At 52.3% G+C, this 13,459-nt stretch overlaps 1 protein-coding gene across 1 annotated transcript; it reads left to right on the forward strand.

The window, feature by feature from the left end:
* Positions 1 to 8,991: 8,991 nt before the first annotated feature.
* On the forward strand, positions 8,992 to 11,600 carry LOC308263187 (trefoil factor 2-like; the record flags this gene model as incomplete). The annotated part of the gene is made up of 4 exons (XM_080696076.1): positions 8,992 to 9,070; positions 9,350 to 9,499; positions 10,568 to 10,714; positions 11,506 to 11,600. 4 exons carry the CDS (start codon positions 8,992 to 8,994, stop codon positions 11,598 to 11,600), a joined length of 471 nt encoding a protein of 156 aa, XP_080552202.1.
* Between the last annotated feature and the right edge of the window lie 1,859 nt (positions 11,601 to 13,459).

Raw genomic sequence — 13,459 nt, forward strand, 5'->3', positions numbered from 1 at the left:
TACATATATGACAAAAAACATGTTGCATGTAGACAGCAGCAGCCAAGAAACCTGTGAAGCGCGGCTGACATTCATAAGACGTGTTACTTGTGGACTGCGTGAGTTGGAACTAGTAAGATGTGTGGTGTGTCAAAGGAACCCACTCGAATGTGCCCACAGATGGGAAGGACCTAAGAGCCAGCCCCGGAGGCATAGCCCTGCACTCGGCGCTGTCACCCCCGACCATCACATGGCAGCGACCCCAGCAGCCCAGCCAAGGACCCCAGCGGATGCCTGGCCACGTGGCTGCCATGCCAGCCTGCAGCAAGGTCAAGAGCGCGTGCTGAGCCAGACACCTTCCTGCTCTGACTCTGGCTCCGACCTCGACTCTGGTTCTCTAGTGCCGTGCAGTGGGGGAAGGCATGGGAAGGGACGTGGTCCTGTCCTCTCTGGGCCCGAGGCGTGTCCTCCGTGCCCCGCGCTCTGTTAACTTGCCCCCTCTCTCCCTTCACTTTCCACTGGATCGGTTTAAACAACCCTGCAGTTTGAGCCCTTTGATTTGGGCCCTTGGCATCTTGCTCTGCGCTGGACACGCGCTTGGGGACTCCCAGAGCTTCCCAACAGCAGGGTTCTGTTCCCAGAGAGTGTTGAACTAAGGGCCAGACCAGGAAGTCCATCTTGAAGCCAACCTGCGGCTTTACATCATATTTGTAGGGTCATTAACACTATCTTAGAGAGAGACTGTGAGCCAAAGAAAACTTCCTCGTCGTTCTTTGTGAGATGGGGAGGGGCGATGTGTTGACACTTTAGAGCTTGTGCGCCTGTTTGGAAACCTCAGCTAGAGAGGGCGACATTGGCCAGGCAGGTCCCTCTGCATGTCTCCTGGTGAAAGGTATTGACGGCCGTTGGGAAGGACGGGCTCACAGACTTGAAACGCCAGACTATAGCTAGTGACCTAGGAACAAATAACACCATCTCAAAGGGATCTTCTGGTCATTCTCTCTTCTTCTTTTCTTTCTTGTCTTTCTTTTCCTTCCTTCCTTCCTTTGCTCCTTCCTTCCTTCCTTTCTTTCTTTCCTTCTTTCTTTTCTTTTTTTCTTTCTTTGTGTTACTGGGGATTGACCTCAGGGCCATTCTACCTTCAAGACCTTGCCTTTTTTATTCTGAAACAGGATCTAAGTAAGTTGCTGAGAATCTTGCTAAATTGCTGAGTCTAGCCTCAAACCTGTGATCTTCCTGTCTCGGCCTCCAAGTACTGAGATTCCAGGCATGCACCGGCATACCTGGCTTTCTCATTTCTTGTCATTGCACTAAACTGGATTTTTTGAGGTGGAGATAGATTGAATTAGACAATACCACACACACTCACACGTGTATGAGCTACCATCTGGTAGAGTGAGCCTAATGAGCCCAGGACGTCCGAGCCAAAGGTGGACATTGGGACGGTTTTCTGTATCTCATCTCTCTTCGTTTTCTAGATTTGGGAGGGCTGCACTTTGATGCCACTTGCAGGCTGACATATGAACCCGCTGCAGCTCCATGCTTGCTGGCAGAAGTCAGGACACCCTTGGGATCCTTGGGTTCTTCTTGGGACTTCACAAGAAATCAGGAGTTCTTGGGACTGGATTGCTCCTGGTGCAGCCAACGACATGAACAACAGGATGCCTGCGTGGATTCCCTTTCCCCAAGACCCCCAGAAAGACAGGGAGAGGCTCAGGGGCAGGCCCCACAGATGAGGCGCTGTTTTACCGGAGAGGCGCCCAGGCCCCGGGGACCCAAGGTTTCCCCGCCCTTTGCTCCAGAGGGAGGCTCCTTATCAATATTCCAAGATTATTTGCTCCAGAAACACCCTGGAAAAGATAGACCTGAAGAAAGGACGCTTTGACCAACTCTCACGTCTCAGTGTGGGGGGGAATTTCTTACTGGGGCTATGGGGCTGGCTGCTCACCCACACCCAGCACTGGACAAATGAGAAGAGTAGCAGGGAACAAGTCACAGAAGCTCGCAGCCCGGGGGGACACAGGCCCCGCCGCCCCGTGGTGCCCGTGGCGCAGAGGGCTGTGGGAGCAGCCTGCGGTATCAAGAGGGTGTGGTGGCCGTGGTTCCTGCAGGCCCCAGGGATTAGTGTGTTTAAACAGTCCTGTGGGTTGGCAGGGAACCGGAATCCGCTACTCCTGGATAAGCAGCCCTGGCCTGCTCCCTGGGAAGGAGGGTTGTTTGCCCGGGGACTTGGTCCTTGGAGCAGAGCAGGGGGCCCTGCAGTCTCCTCATTCAAGGACCGCCACATTTCAACGTGTGCCGATGTGTGTCACGGCGGGACTTAATACCCAACCTTCACTTCAGAACTTGCATCATAACCATGATTAGTTGTGCCAAAATGTAAAAAACTCACGGGGCATACTCAATATGTCATTTTCAGGATCAGATTACAGAGGAAGGAAAAAAGGCATTGAGATTTATTTTTATATCACCTAATTTATGAATATTTATGAATAAAATAAAGGACTTGCCTCCACGTTTACATTTTTTTTGGTGGTGGTGGTACTGGGGTTCCTGGAAACCTTTCTACCTCCGGGCTACACTCCCAGACCTATTTTATGCTTTTTATTTGGAAACAGGGTCTCTTAAGCCAGCGTGGCTGGCTTCAAACCTGCGCAATCCTCCTGTCTCTGCCTCCCAAGTGTGGGGATTACAAGCGTGCGCCACCACACCTGGCTACTTTTAAAATTCATATTTAGACAATTTTAAGAATATGATACAGGAGCAAGGCAAATTTTTTAAAGGGCCAGATACTAAAAGTTTCAGGTATTAAGAAGAACAACCAGATACCAGTAAAGAAACCAGCCCGCATCACTGCGATGGAGCTGCACTGGTGCCATCTTTTCTCACAGCACCAGGCTCCAGAGAGGAGGGGGACTCGGAACAGAGCTCAAAACCAGAGAGGAGACACGCTGGCCTCACGACCGAGTGTGCAACAGCAACGCCATACTGCCGGCAGCAGCGGCCAGTTCACCGGACGACTCCAGATCAGCGCACTCAACAACCCACCAGGCTCCAGAGAGGAGGGGTGGACAGCAAGCTGAGGTGAGCAGCTGCGGAACAGCTGGGTGTAATTCAGCAGTTTTTTTGGCACAAGGAGCGTCTAAAACTCCTAGGTACCAGGCTCAGCACACCCTGCAGGGACTCAGAGTGAAGCTCAAAACCAAAGAAGAAATACGGCAGCCTCATGGCCGGGGGCGTGGCAGTGGCGCCATATTGCCAGTGGCAGTAGCAGCGAATTCACTGAGTCCACAACAGCTACAGATCAGTGCACTCAACACTGAGTCAAATTGTGGCCCCTAGAGGAGAAATTTCAGTACTGCACCCCCAGGGACTTGCGCAGCTTTGATAATCTCCCTGGATCTGAGATTTTGCAGTCCAACCCAGTGGGGGAGTGGTGGTGGCAGAGATATCACACCCTAGTCACAGCTCCTCGTGGGAGAACGCTCAGCCTGGCACCCCCCCCCAAATGGTCTCAAGCAGCCTCGATTACTCCCTGGGTCTGAGACTTTACAATACAACCCAGTAAAGGAGTAGTGGTGACTGAGATACCACAGACTCGAGATGCAGAGCACCTTAAGTGAAGTCATAGTGACCCGGGGAAGAACCCAGAGAAGGCACAAACTTCTGAAATCATGGAAAAGAGGAACAACAGTAGAGCAATGAATGCCCGCAACCCCACAACATCAGAACCTGATAACACAGAAATTCAGAGATCTCTAGAAGATCAAATCAGGAAAATAACTGTAGAAATAATACAGGACCTTCGAAAAGAATTCAGAGAGAGTCTAAAAGAAATAAAGGATGCAATCATTGAAGTAAAGGCATCAATTCAAAGTATAAACAATCGATTAGACCACATGGAGAATAGAATCTCGCTCCTAGAAGATGATCACTCCAAAAATGAATGCATAGTTTATAATTTTTAGAAAAAAAATTCAACAGCAGGAATTTGACATTGAAGAAATATGGGCCCATTTTAAGAGTGCTAGCCTAAGAATAATTGGAATAGAGGAGGGAAAAGAAGGTGAAATCAAAGGGATCAATAATCTCTTCAAGGAAGTAATAGCAGAAAATTTTCCAAACATAGAGAAAGACGTTGATACACAGGTCCAGGAAACTTATAGAACTCCCTTTAGAGAAGAGGATCCCCATGCCACATAATTGTCAAAATGACTAATGTGGAAGCCAAGGAGAGAATCTTAAAGGCAACAAAAACAAAAGGCCAAGTGACATTCAGAGGACAACCAATTAGAATCACTCCAGACTTCCCAAACCAAGTCATGAAAGCCAGAAGGGCTTGGAGTAACATATTCTAAACTCTGAAAGAAAACAACTTCCAGCCAAAAAATTTCTACCCAGCAAAACTTTCTATCAAATTAGATGGGGAAATAAGAAGCTTCCATGACAAACAGAAACTGAAGGAATTTATGTCTTCAAAACCAGCGCTAGAGAAAATACTCGAGGAGACTGACTACAAAGAAGAAATAGGTAATACATGCCAGAACCAAAGAAACAAGATTTTCCATCCAGCAGACAACTAAGCAAAGAAGAATAAACAGTATCTCAAACAGAAATAAAATCTTAACATGTTAGGAATTAAAAATTATCTCTCTATAATCACACTGAATGTAAATGGCCTCAATTCCCAAATAAAAAGACATAAAGTGGCAAAATGGATTAAAAACCAGAATCCATCCATCTGCTGCTTACAAGAAACACACCTTACAAGTAAAGATAGGAACAAACTCAGGGTAAAGGGCTGGAGCAAGGTAATCCATGCTAACGGAACTCAAAGGCAAGCAGGAGTAGCAACTATGATATCAGACAAGTTAGACTTCAAACCCAAACTTAGAAGAGACAAAGAAGGTCATATTTTACTGGTAAAAGGAATAATACAACAAGAGGAAATAACAATAATGAACATCTATGCCCCAAACATAGGTGCAGCTACTTCCGTAAATCAAACTCTTTGTGACATGAAGCCACACATAAAATCCCAACACAATAATACTGGGAGACTTCAACACACCTCTCACAATACTAGACCGATCTTCCAGACAAAGGGTCAGTAAAGATGCCTCAGATCTAAAGAACACCGTTAATCAAATGGACCTGTTGGACACATATAGAATATTCCACCCAACAACAGCGGAGTTTACATTTTTCTCAGCTGCTCACGGAACCTTCTCCAAAATAGATCACATCCTGGGACACAAAATGAGCACTAGCAAATATAAAAAAAAAGTTACAAAATTCCAGGTATTGAGGGCTGCCTGGCCTTCGTCAACAACTTACCAACTGCTACTGCGGCTAGAACCCAGCCATAGAGGAATGGGTAAGGCTGTTTCAATAAAACTTTCTTTAAAAAGACAGGCAGTTGGCTCATAAGCCATCATTCCCAGTTTCTGCTCTAGTAAATCAGTTTACTTTTCTTTGGTTTAAATAGGTTTGAATTTAAAAATTGGCTAGATTACAGCTATCTCAGCATGGTGTCAAACCCACAAAACAGCTGCTCAGACACTAAGACTTTTAAAAGCAGTTCTGATCCTGACTAAAGTTTTCTGAGGAAATATGGAGAGGCATCACGAGACACATCACAGCCATGCTCGACTTTATGTCCATCTGATGAGCCCCCTCCCTACTGTGACTTGGCCAGACATCCATCATGTGAGTCCTGCCCAGACTCAGCACCAAATTCTTATCCGTGCTGGTCCATCGATTTTTTGCTCCTAACTTTGGTCAAGTTCTTTATTATGAATATAGCCTCAAGCTTTAAAAAATGTCACTATTGACCCGCTATATTGATTGGCACAACAAAATTCCAGAAGTCTGGAGCGCTGGGAGAGGAAATGGAACGTGTAAGTCATTCAGCCTTCCCTGGATTGTTCAGGAATATCTGGCTCAGTGTAAGTTTGGGTAATGAACATGCTTCCAGCCAAGGCCAGTGGCCAAGCTGGCTTTATGTATTCGCGCGTATCCAAGTCGTTTGTGTCTAGACACTCTTTTATGATTTGGGTAATGGGTGAGACGAGGTGGCAAATGCTTTTCCCAAAGTCCTGGGCTGGGTGTTACCCACTTCTCTACCCGAGTCCTCTCATTCAGAGCCTGTCCTGTGCACACAGGCGGCTGGGCGCTGGGGAGCCACGTGGATGAAGGATGAATGGGGCTTCGGTCTGGCTCTGCTGCCTCCCTCCACCGGCTTGCTGTGCTCCTGGGGCAAACTATTCCACCCACCTAGACTCCAACATGGGATGATCACTCTAATGATTAAATGAAATACAGCATATAAAATCCTTCCATATCACCTGGCATCAGTAAGCTTCCAGTGTGATCTGCTTTAAGAAAGGAACCAGAAAAGTAAGAATTCAATCACAATGTGGGTGTGGCTCAGAGATGGGCAGTGGGTGCTCTGGGGAACAGAGTGGTCCCTTTACTCCGGGGGAGGCAGAGGAAGCTGTCATGGAGGAGGAGAGCTGGGGAAAGGTTAGGGTTAGGAAAGGCAGAGCACTGCTGAGGGAGAGGCTCCCAGGAAGGCACAAAGATAAGGGTGTGTTTGGAGAAATGCAGGCGCTGATAGGCTTGCACACCCAGCAGCAGCAGCAGCAGCAGAGGGTGGAGGGGCAATTTTATACATTGGAGCCCTGACCATCAAAATGGCTCGATTTAAAGCTCTGCTGACCTGGGCCTAGGGCACCTTTTCTCTGGACTGGCCAGCTTGCTGTCACGCTGACCCTGTCTGTATCTCCACTGAGGCGGTTACCCTCAGGTGACCTCAGGCTGCTCAGAACCCCACAGTCCCAGCTCCGCAAGACCTGCACTCTCTATTTTATCTCCCCAGCAATGGTTTTTCATCCAGCAACCAGTTTTTCAGGCCTTGGGGGGCATAGGGAGCTTAGTATTTGACTAAAATCCCAGAGGACTCCCATTCACAATCTGGGGCTCCTTCCTCCCGTCTATCTTGAGAATCCAGCCACCTTGGTTGCTTCCAGCCCGGGCCTTTGCCTCCTCAGCTCAGTGAGATTGCCATGCTTGGTGGGAAACACCGGCATCTCTGGCCTTGCTCCTGCATCCTGCCCTCGGACGGCCTGCTGCCTTACTGCTGCGGGGGGCTGAGAGCAGGGTGGGGAAGGACAGGCACAGGGGTTGCATTGCCACACAGTGCCAGATGGGCTGGTGAACATGCTTCAAGAGTGCCGCAGTCATGCGGGCATCAGCCCAGCTGGGCAGAGGGCGGGTGCAGGGGACCAATGAGGTGCCCCTGGCCGGGCAGGTGGCACTGTCAGGTGGCACTGTCAGGCTGGAGAAGGAGGAGAGGGACAGGCAGGCTTTCAGAGGGAGGGCAGAGCTGCTAAGGCATTAGAGGCCAGAATTCAGACAGCGGGGTGGTGACAGCAAAGAGAAGATGCTGGAGGCAGAGGGCATCCTGAAAGAGAGCACCTCTGCACTGTGTCTGTGTGAAGCTCTTGTGGTGCGCGCCTTTGAGGGAGGGGAAACAGGGTGGGGCTGGGCGTTCCAAGAGACAAAGAAGAGATAAAAGCCACCCAGGGAGACAGGCACGGTGGCGGGTGGCACAAGTTTGTAATCCCAACATTCGGGAGGCTGAGACATGAGGATCCCAGTTCTCAGACAGCCTCAGCTACTTAGTGAGGCCCTTTGCAACTCAGTGAGACCCTGTTTCAAAATAAAGAATAAAGCCGGGCCTGGTGGTGCACGCTTGCAATCCCCACACACTTGGGAGGCGGAGACAGAAGGATCACGCAGGTTCAAAGCCAGGCTCCTTGGCTTAAGAGACCCTGTTTCCAAATAAAAATAATAATAAAATAGGTCTGGGAGTGTAGCCCAGAGGTATAAGGGCTTCCAGGAACCCCAGTACCACCAAAAAAAAAAAAAAGAATAAAAATAGGGCTGGGAATGTAGCATGTAGCTCAGAGGTAGAATGCCCCCTGGGTTCTATTCCCAGTTTAAAAAAGAAAAAAAGAAAAAAATCACTCAGGGCAGAGTGGCACTCCTGGTGCCGGCACAGCCTCCTGGCCTGCAGAAGGAGCTCATCTGGCAGAAATTATGCCCTTTTCTTATTGGCATGGAAGCAGCACATTGCGGGTGGCTGGTGCCCTGGGCGGTGGGCCTGAGCACATTCTGCTGTGGTGGATGTGAGGCAGGCAGGGTCAGGCAGATGCAGGATGCAGGCTTCTGGGTAACAGCCCACCAGATGAGTAAGATGAGTCTGTGATGGGCGAGGTGGCTTCAGCAAGAATCCTGGCAGGGCCAAGGTGGGGTGCAGAGGAGAGGGGGATGAGACTTGCAGAGACTGGTGACTCGGGTGCTTGTGTCTTGGTGGTGACTAAGGGTTGAGGGGACACGGGACAGGGAATTGGCCCTTCCGAGGTTTCCAAGGCTTGAGACCCCTGGCTGCTCATTGGTGTCAGGGTTAATCCGGAGGGATTCGAGCTGCACCCGGCAGAAGCCTGAGGACTTGGCCTGCTCTCGAAACCCCAGGGTGGAGCTTGCTCTTGACAGAGGAGTCCCGAATGCTGGATTACATCGAGCACCACCACGCCCAGCTCCCAATCTTTTAAAAAATTCCTGTGGTGGCCATTTTATCGGGAATGACACATTAATCCCTTCCTGGGTGTGAGCCCGTGAGTGCCTAGCTCCAGAGACGCAGGTGGCCCTTTTCCACGTCAGCAGCCTGGCACGACCCGGCTTTGCCAGCACAGGGGGTGGCTGTGTGCAGGAGGTCGCCGGGCGGAAGCCCGTGGGCACAGGGCAGGGCTTCCTCCACCTCCACTCTGCCTCCCCATGGGCTATCTCAGCTCCCTCTCACAAAGGATTCCGAGGTTTGGGCCATGGCGGGGGTGGGGAAGGTTATCTGAACTCATTGAACAAACAAACAGAAGATGATAAAATACCTAACACGGGCTCTGGGAACCGCACACTCTGCAGGCCAGCCTGGGGTGCAGCGCAGCAGGCATGGGACCTCGAGGTGCCCAGCTCCTGGCGATGCTCTTCCTCCTGGGGCTGTGCACCCTCGTGTGGGGCGAGAAACCCTGTAAGTGAACACCTTAGGCGACCCTCCGGGGCTCAGGGCAAAGTCATGAGTTAGCTTGAGAGGAGGAGAAGCTATCAGATCCCTGAGGTCTGGACCCCGGCATGCAGTGCTCAGCCAGGGCTTTCTGCTCTGTAGACCACCAAGAAATGCGGGGTGACCACGGGTGCCCCTGGCACACCGTGTGTTGCTCTTGGGGCCACTGGGGCCGTGGAGGGTCCCGAAGCCCCTGAGCGGGGGCCATGTGAATGCAGGGTGGGCTGATCGCGGGTCTGTCCATAGCCGCCTGCCGGTGCTCCCGGATGGACCCCCACAACAGGAAGAACTGTGGCTTCCCGGGCATCACCAGCGACCAGTGCTTCGACATGGGATGCTGCTTCGACTCCAGTGTTGTTGGGGTGCCCTGGTGTTTCTACCCCCTCCCACAGCAAGGTAACCTTCCGAGAGCCACGGCCTCCTGCTGGGCTGATGGTCAGCAGCCCAACACCCAGCTTCACAGGCAGAGTCCTGAGCAGGCACTTGTGGAGGCCTGGAACTAGAGCTAGCCCAGGCTGGCTGGTTTAGAGACAGTCCAGGCCAGCCTTCCAGAGCTAGCCCAGGCCCATTAGTCCAGAGCTAGCCCAGTCCAGTTAGTTAGAGCCAGTCCTGGCTACTGAGACTAGAGCTAGCCCCAGGGTTACAGAGCTACTCCAGTCTGGTCAGTCTAGACGGACCAGATCAGCATGAAGCAGGACACATCTTACCCATCTCTCTGCCGACACCATTTTCTCTTTCAACAGACATGTGTGGGAACCCATCAGTTTTGCTTTATATATTTGAGGGATAAAACAGTCTTAGGTGCCTGCTAGCTTTAAATCTGTAGCTTTGGAAGGAGCTTCCGAAGGGAGACGGAGGCATTTAATGGGGCCTCAGAAACGGCCCTCCAGTGCCAAGCAAGCTATGACTTCTAGGACTTCAAGGTCAGTGCACCTTGTCCAGAATCAGGTCTTAGAGGCAAGGCTGCACAGATAACAGTCCTGTGTGAAAAGCCCTGTGTATGCCTGGACCTGCCCTGCTGGGCTCACTGGTCCACACTCTTGGGAATGGCTTTCCTGCCCTGCGACTGTTGCTCAGAGTTGCTGGGCTCAGAAAGGTAACCAGACAGGCAGTTGAGGCAAGGACTCCCAATGGGCTAGAAGTGCTGGGTATCAGAGCTCTGAGCAGCACCTAAAGAGGCACTGGCAGCCTTACCTGGTCTTGGCATAGTGCCCCCTCATAGAGCAGGACTGAGTCCAGGGAGGGGGACATGACTTTCCTGCCCCAGTCCTCTGGATCTTCCCACTTAGATGGCCACACCATACAGATTTGCTCCATGGGATGACGGGCCAGTCTTGTTGTTTGGGTCCTCAGGGAAGCCACCTCCAGGCAGGTCCTTGGGATGCATGGAGTTTGCGGATTCTGGTCCCCAAGGGGGCTGGGGATGGAGGTCTGATGCGCTCTGTGCTGTTCCTCCCCGACCAGCATCCGAGCAGTGCGTCATGGAAGTGTCAGCACGCAAGAACTGTGGCTACCCGGGCATCAGCCCCGAGGACTGCGCCTCCCGCCAGTGCTGCTTCTCCGACACGGTCCCCGAGGTGCCCTGGTGTTTCTTCCCAGAGTCCGTGGAAGGTGAGGTGGCCTCGGGCGAGCCCAGCTGGGGACGGACACAAAGCAGGGGCGGGCAGTGCGAGCTGCTGGAGGCCCCGAGTCCAGCAGGGCTTCCTCTGGAAGTAAACACACTCCTGCTTAGAAAGATAAAGAACAGACCAAACTGTCCAAAACCAGGAAGAGAGGACACGGACCCTTGGGTGCTTTTCTTTTTCCTCTGAAGATATGAGGGACCCTAAGAGTAGAACGTTTAACTTCCAGAACTTTCTGAGTGATTTCTGATGTGACCTAAAGGTCCCCCTAGGACATTTCCAGTAATTTGGGGGAATAGGCCCCACAGAGAAGGCCTGGCTCAGGGGCATTGGTCCCTGTCCCTCCCCTGACCCCTCAGAAGGGACTCCTCAAAAACCCACCTGTTGGCACACAAGCCCACCCTGGCTTTGGAGATCAGGGGCTCTTGGTTTCCCCAAGCACTCACCAACCATCCTGGCTTTAAATGTCTAGACTGTCATTATTAGGAGGCGCCCGCTGCAGAGAACCCCCGGCTTGCTGGATGTGTCAAGACAAAGGAGAAAGGCCACGTCTTCGCGGCATTATAAATCCAGAGCCCCTGGGTTTTCTCAATCTTCTCTGGATCTTTTTAGTGGTTCAACATACAGTCTTTTCAAATAAAGACAATTCTTAAAATCTGCTGAGTTATTTTGGTTTCTTGGACACAGAGGAGGTGAAGGTAGTGTGCATGCGTGTGTGTGCATGGTGTGTGTACACATGTGAGTGTTTGTGCTGTTTTACACCCTTGTGTCTACTCTGAGAGCCAGCCAGCTGCAATGGAGCAGCACGTGTGCGTGAGCTAGGGAGCCCCCAGAGCTCCCTGCCGCGCTCCCCTTCAGAGCATACGATGACCTGAGCCCAGCCCCCTCCTGCAGCCACGGGATCTCAGGACGTGACCATGGAACCCCCTTGCTTTTACCAATGGCCTCGCGACCTTCTTGGTTTTGAAAGGTTCTCACGGGCTGCAGCTCAGCTCCTCTTGCTGACCTGAGCCTGAGCAGGGAGCAGCAGGGGCTGGGACTAGGTTGACAGCTGTCTCCTGACTCTGTCCACGTTTCTCCCCTCTGCCTGAGAGCAGCCTTGATAATATGCTCAGGGTGAAGGCATCGAAGTGGCCTGAATTTCACTGAGACGATACCAGCCCTGAGGGCTGCTGCGTGGATAAGTCTCTGTGTGTACTTGACGGGGCCTGGCATCCTGGGCTTGGGGAGGGGTGCAGAGTGAGGGCATGGCTGGGCTTGCGGTGGCTTTCCCCTCCTCAGTGCTCCTCCATCCCAAGCGTCACCCAGTGGCCCACCCCCTTGCCCTGGGAATCCGGGTTTCTGCCTTCCAGGGTGGGGTAGGGCCATGCCACCGCCTTAACCTGAGGGCTGGGGGTTTTAAAAGTGTTTCAAGGGATGGCCTGGCCCGGAACACCTCTGGGGACCCACACTCTGAGAAGAGGTTGCAGCTGGCTGCAAGTTACTGCTGAATCTTCACCTTGCTTTCTACATGCTCCAAAGCTCAGCGAGGGCATTGGAGGCATCAGAGGGTTCCGAAGCACCGGACACAGATGGCGGCGGAGGCCAGCTACGGGCTTGTCCTTCGCCGCGCTCTCTGAACACGTGCCTCAGAGTGAGCTGGCCCAGACCACGTCCTCTGCAAAGGGCCTCTGCCATGGGATACTGGGCTGCGTGACGGACCCGCACCAGCCCCCGATGCTGAGTGTGGCCACTCTGCTCCCCAAGTCCTCCTGTCTCAGCCTCTCAAATGCTGATATTACAAGCGTGTGCACCAGGCCTGGCTCCCCCCTACTTCTGAAGTGAGCCGAGGAGGGGCCTCGTCGGCTCAGAACTCGAGTATTTCTCGTTCCTTGGCCCCCTTTTCACTTTTCTCTCTCCTCTGCCTGGCCTCCTTCTTATCCAGGCCCCCTCAGACCTCTAGGCAGCCCCCTTGCCTGTCTTGCTTCCTTCCCTTTCCAGACCAGCTCCCTCCAGAGGCGCCTCAGTGACTGCCAGCCCACAGATGGCCTGTAGAGACAGAGGCGGCGGCGAGGGCTGGCGTTGGAGTCCAGCCACCACCGATTTGAAGGGAAGCATGATCCAGCCTCAACGCACCTGTCTTAGCCTCCCTACCTCCTTGGGCTTCCCCAGGTCTCTGGCTGGCCGGCCCAGGTGACGAAGGTGCTTTGAGAAGAATGGAGTGGAGAGGGGTTGGTCACCTCACTGGCAGAGGGGTCTAGGGGACAGATACCCCATGAACGTGAGGGTCGACTTCCTCGATGGGGCACTCAGGCTGGTTCTTCATCTCTCAGCCTCTCAGGGCTTCTGTTTGTAAAATCTGGATAATAATGACATATTTAGCAGGGTTGTAGAAGAGATTAAAAATAAAATTTAAGAGCTTCTTGGCCCAATTCAGGCCCTACTGGACAAATGCTGGCAGCTTGGACCTCTCAGTGACCATGTGCAAACAGCCTCTCTGCACACCTGCGGATGGTGGCTCCGCCTCCAGAGAGCAGGGAGCCCTGGAGAGAGTGTCCCTCCCCACCGTCGTGCTGATGTCCCCTGTGTGTGGAAGTCACCCCCTACAAAGCCACCACCATCTCCGGGCTACCAAATGCTGAGCCCTCCACCTGAGGAAACAGGGACGTCCTGCCAGCCCGGAACACTGGTGCCCACGTGGCCTTGGCCATGTGTGTGTCCACTTAAGGCACGTTAGTGAATACTGTCTCATGTG

This window comes from Muscardinus avellanarius, assembly GCF_963383645.1.
Source record: "Muscardinus avellanarius genome assembly, chromosome: 5".
In the NCBI taxonomy this organism is placed as follows: Eukaryota; Metazoa; Chordata; class Mammalia; order Rodentia; family Gliridae; genus Muscardinus; species Muscardinus avellanarius.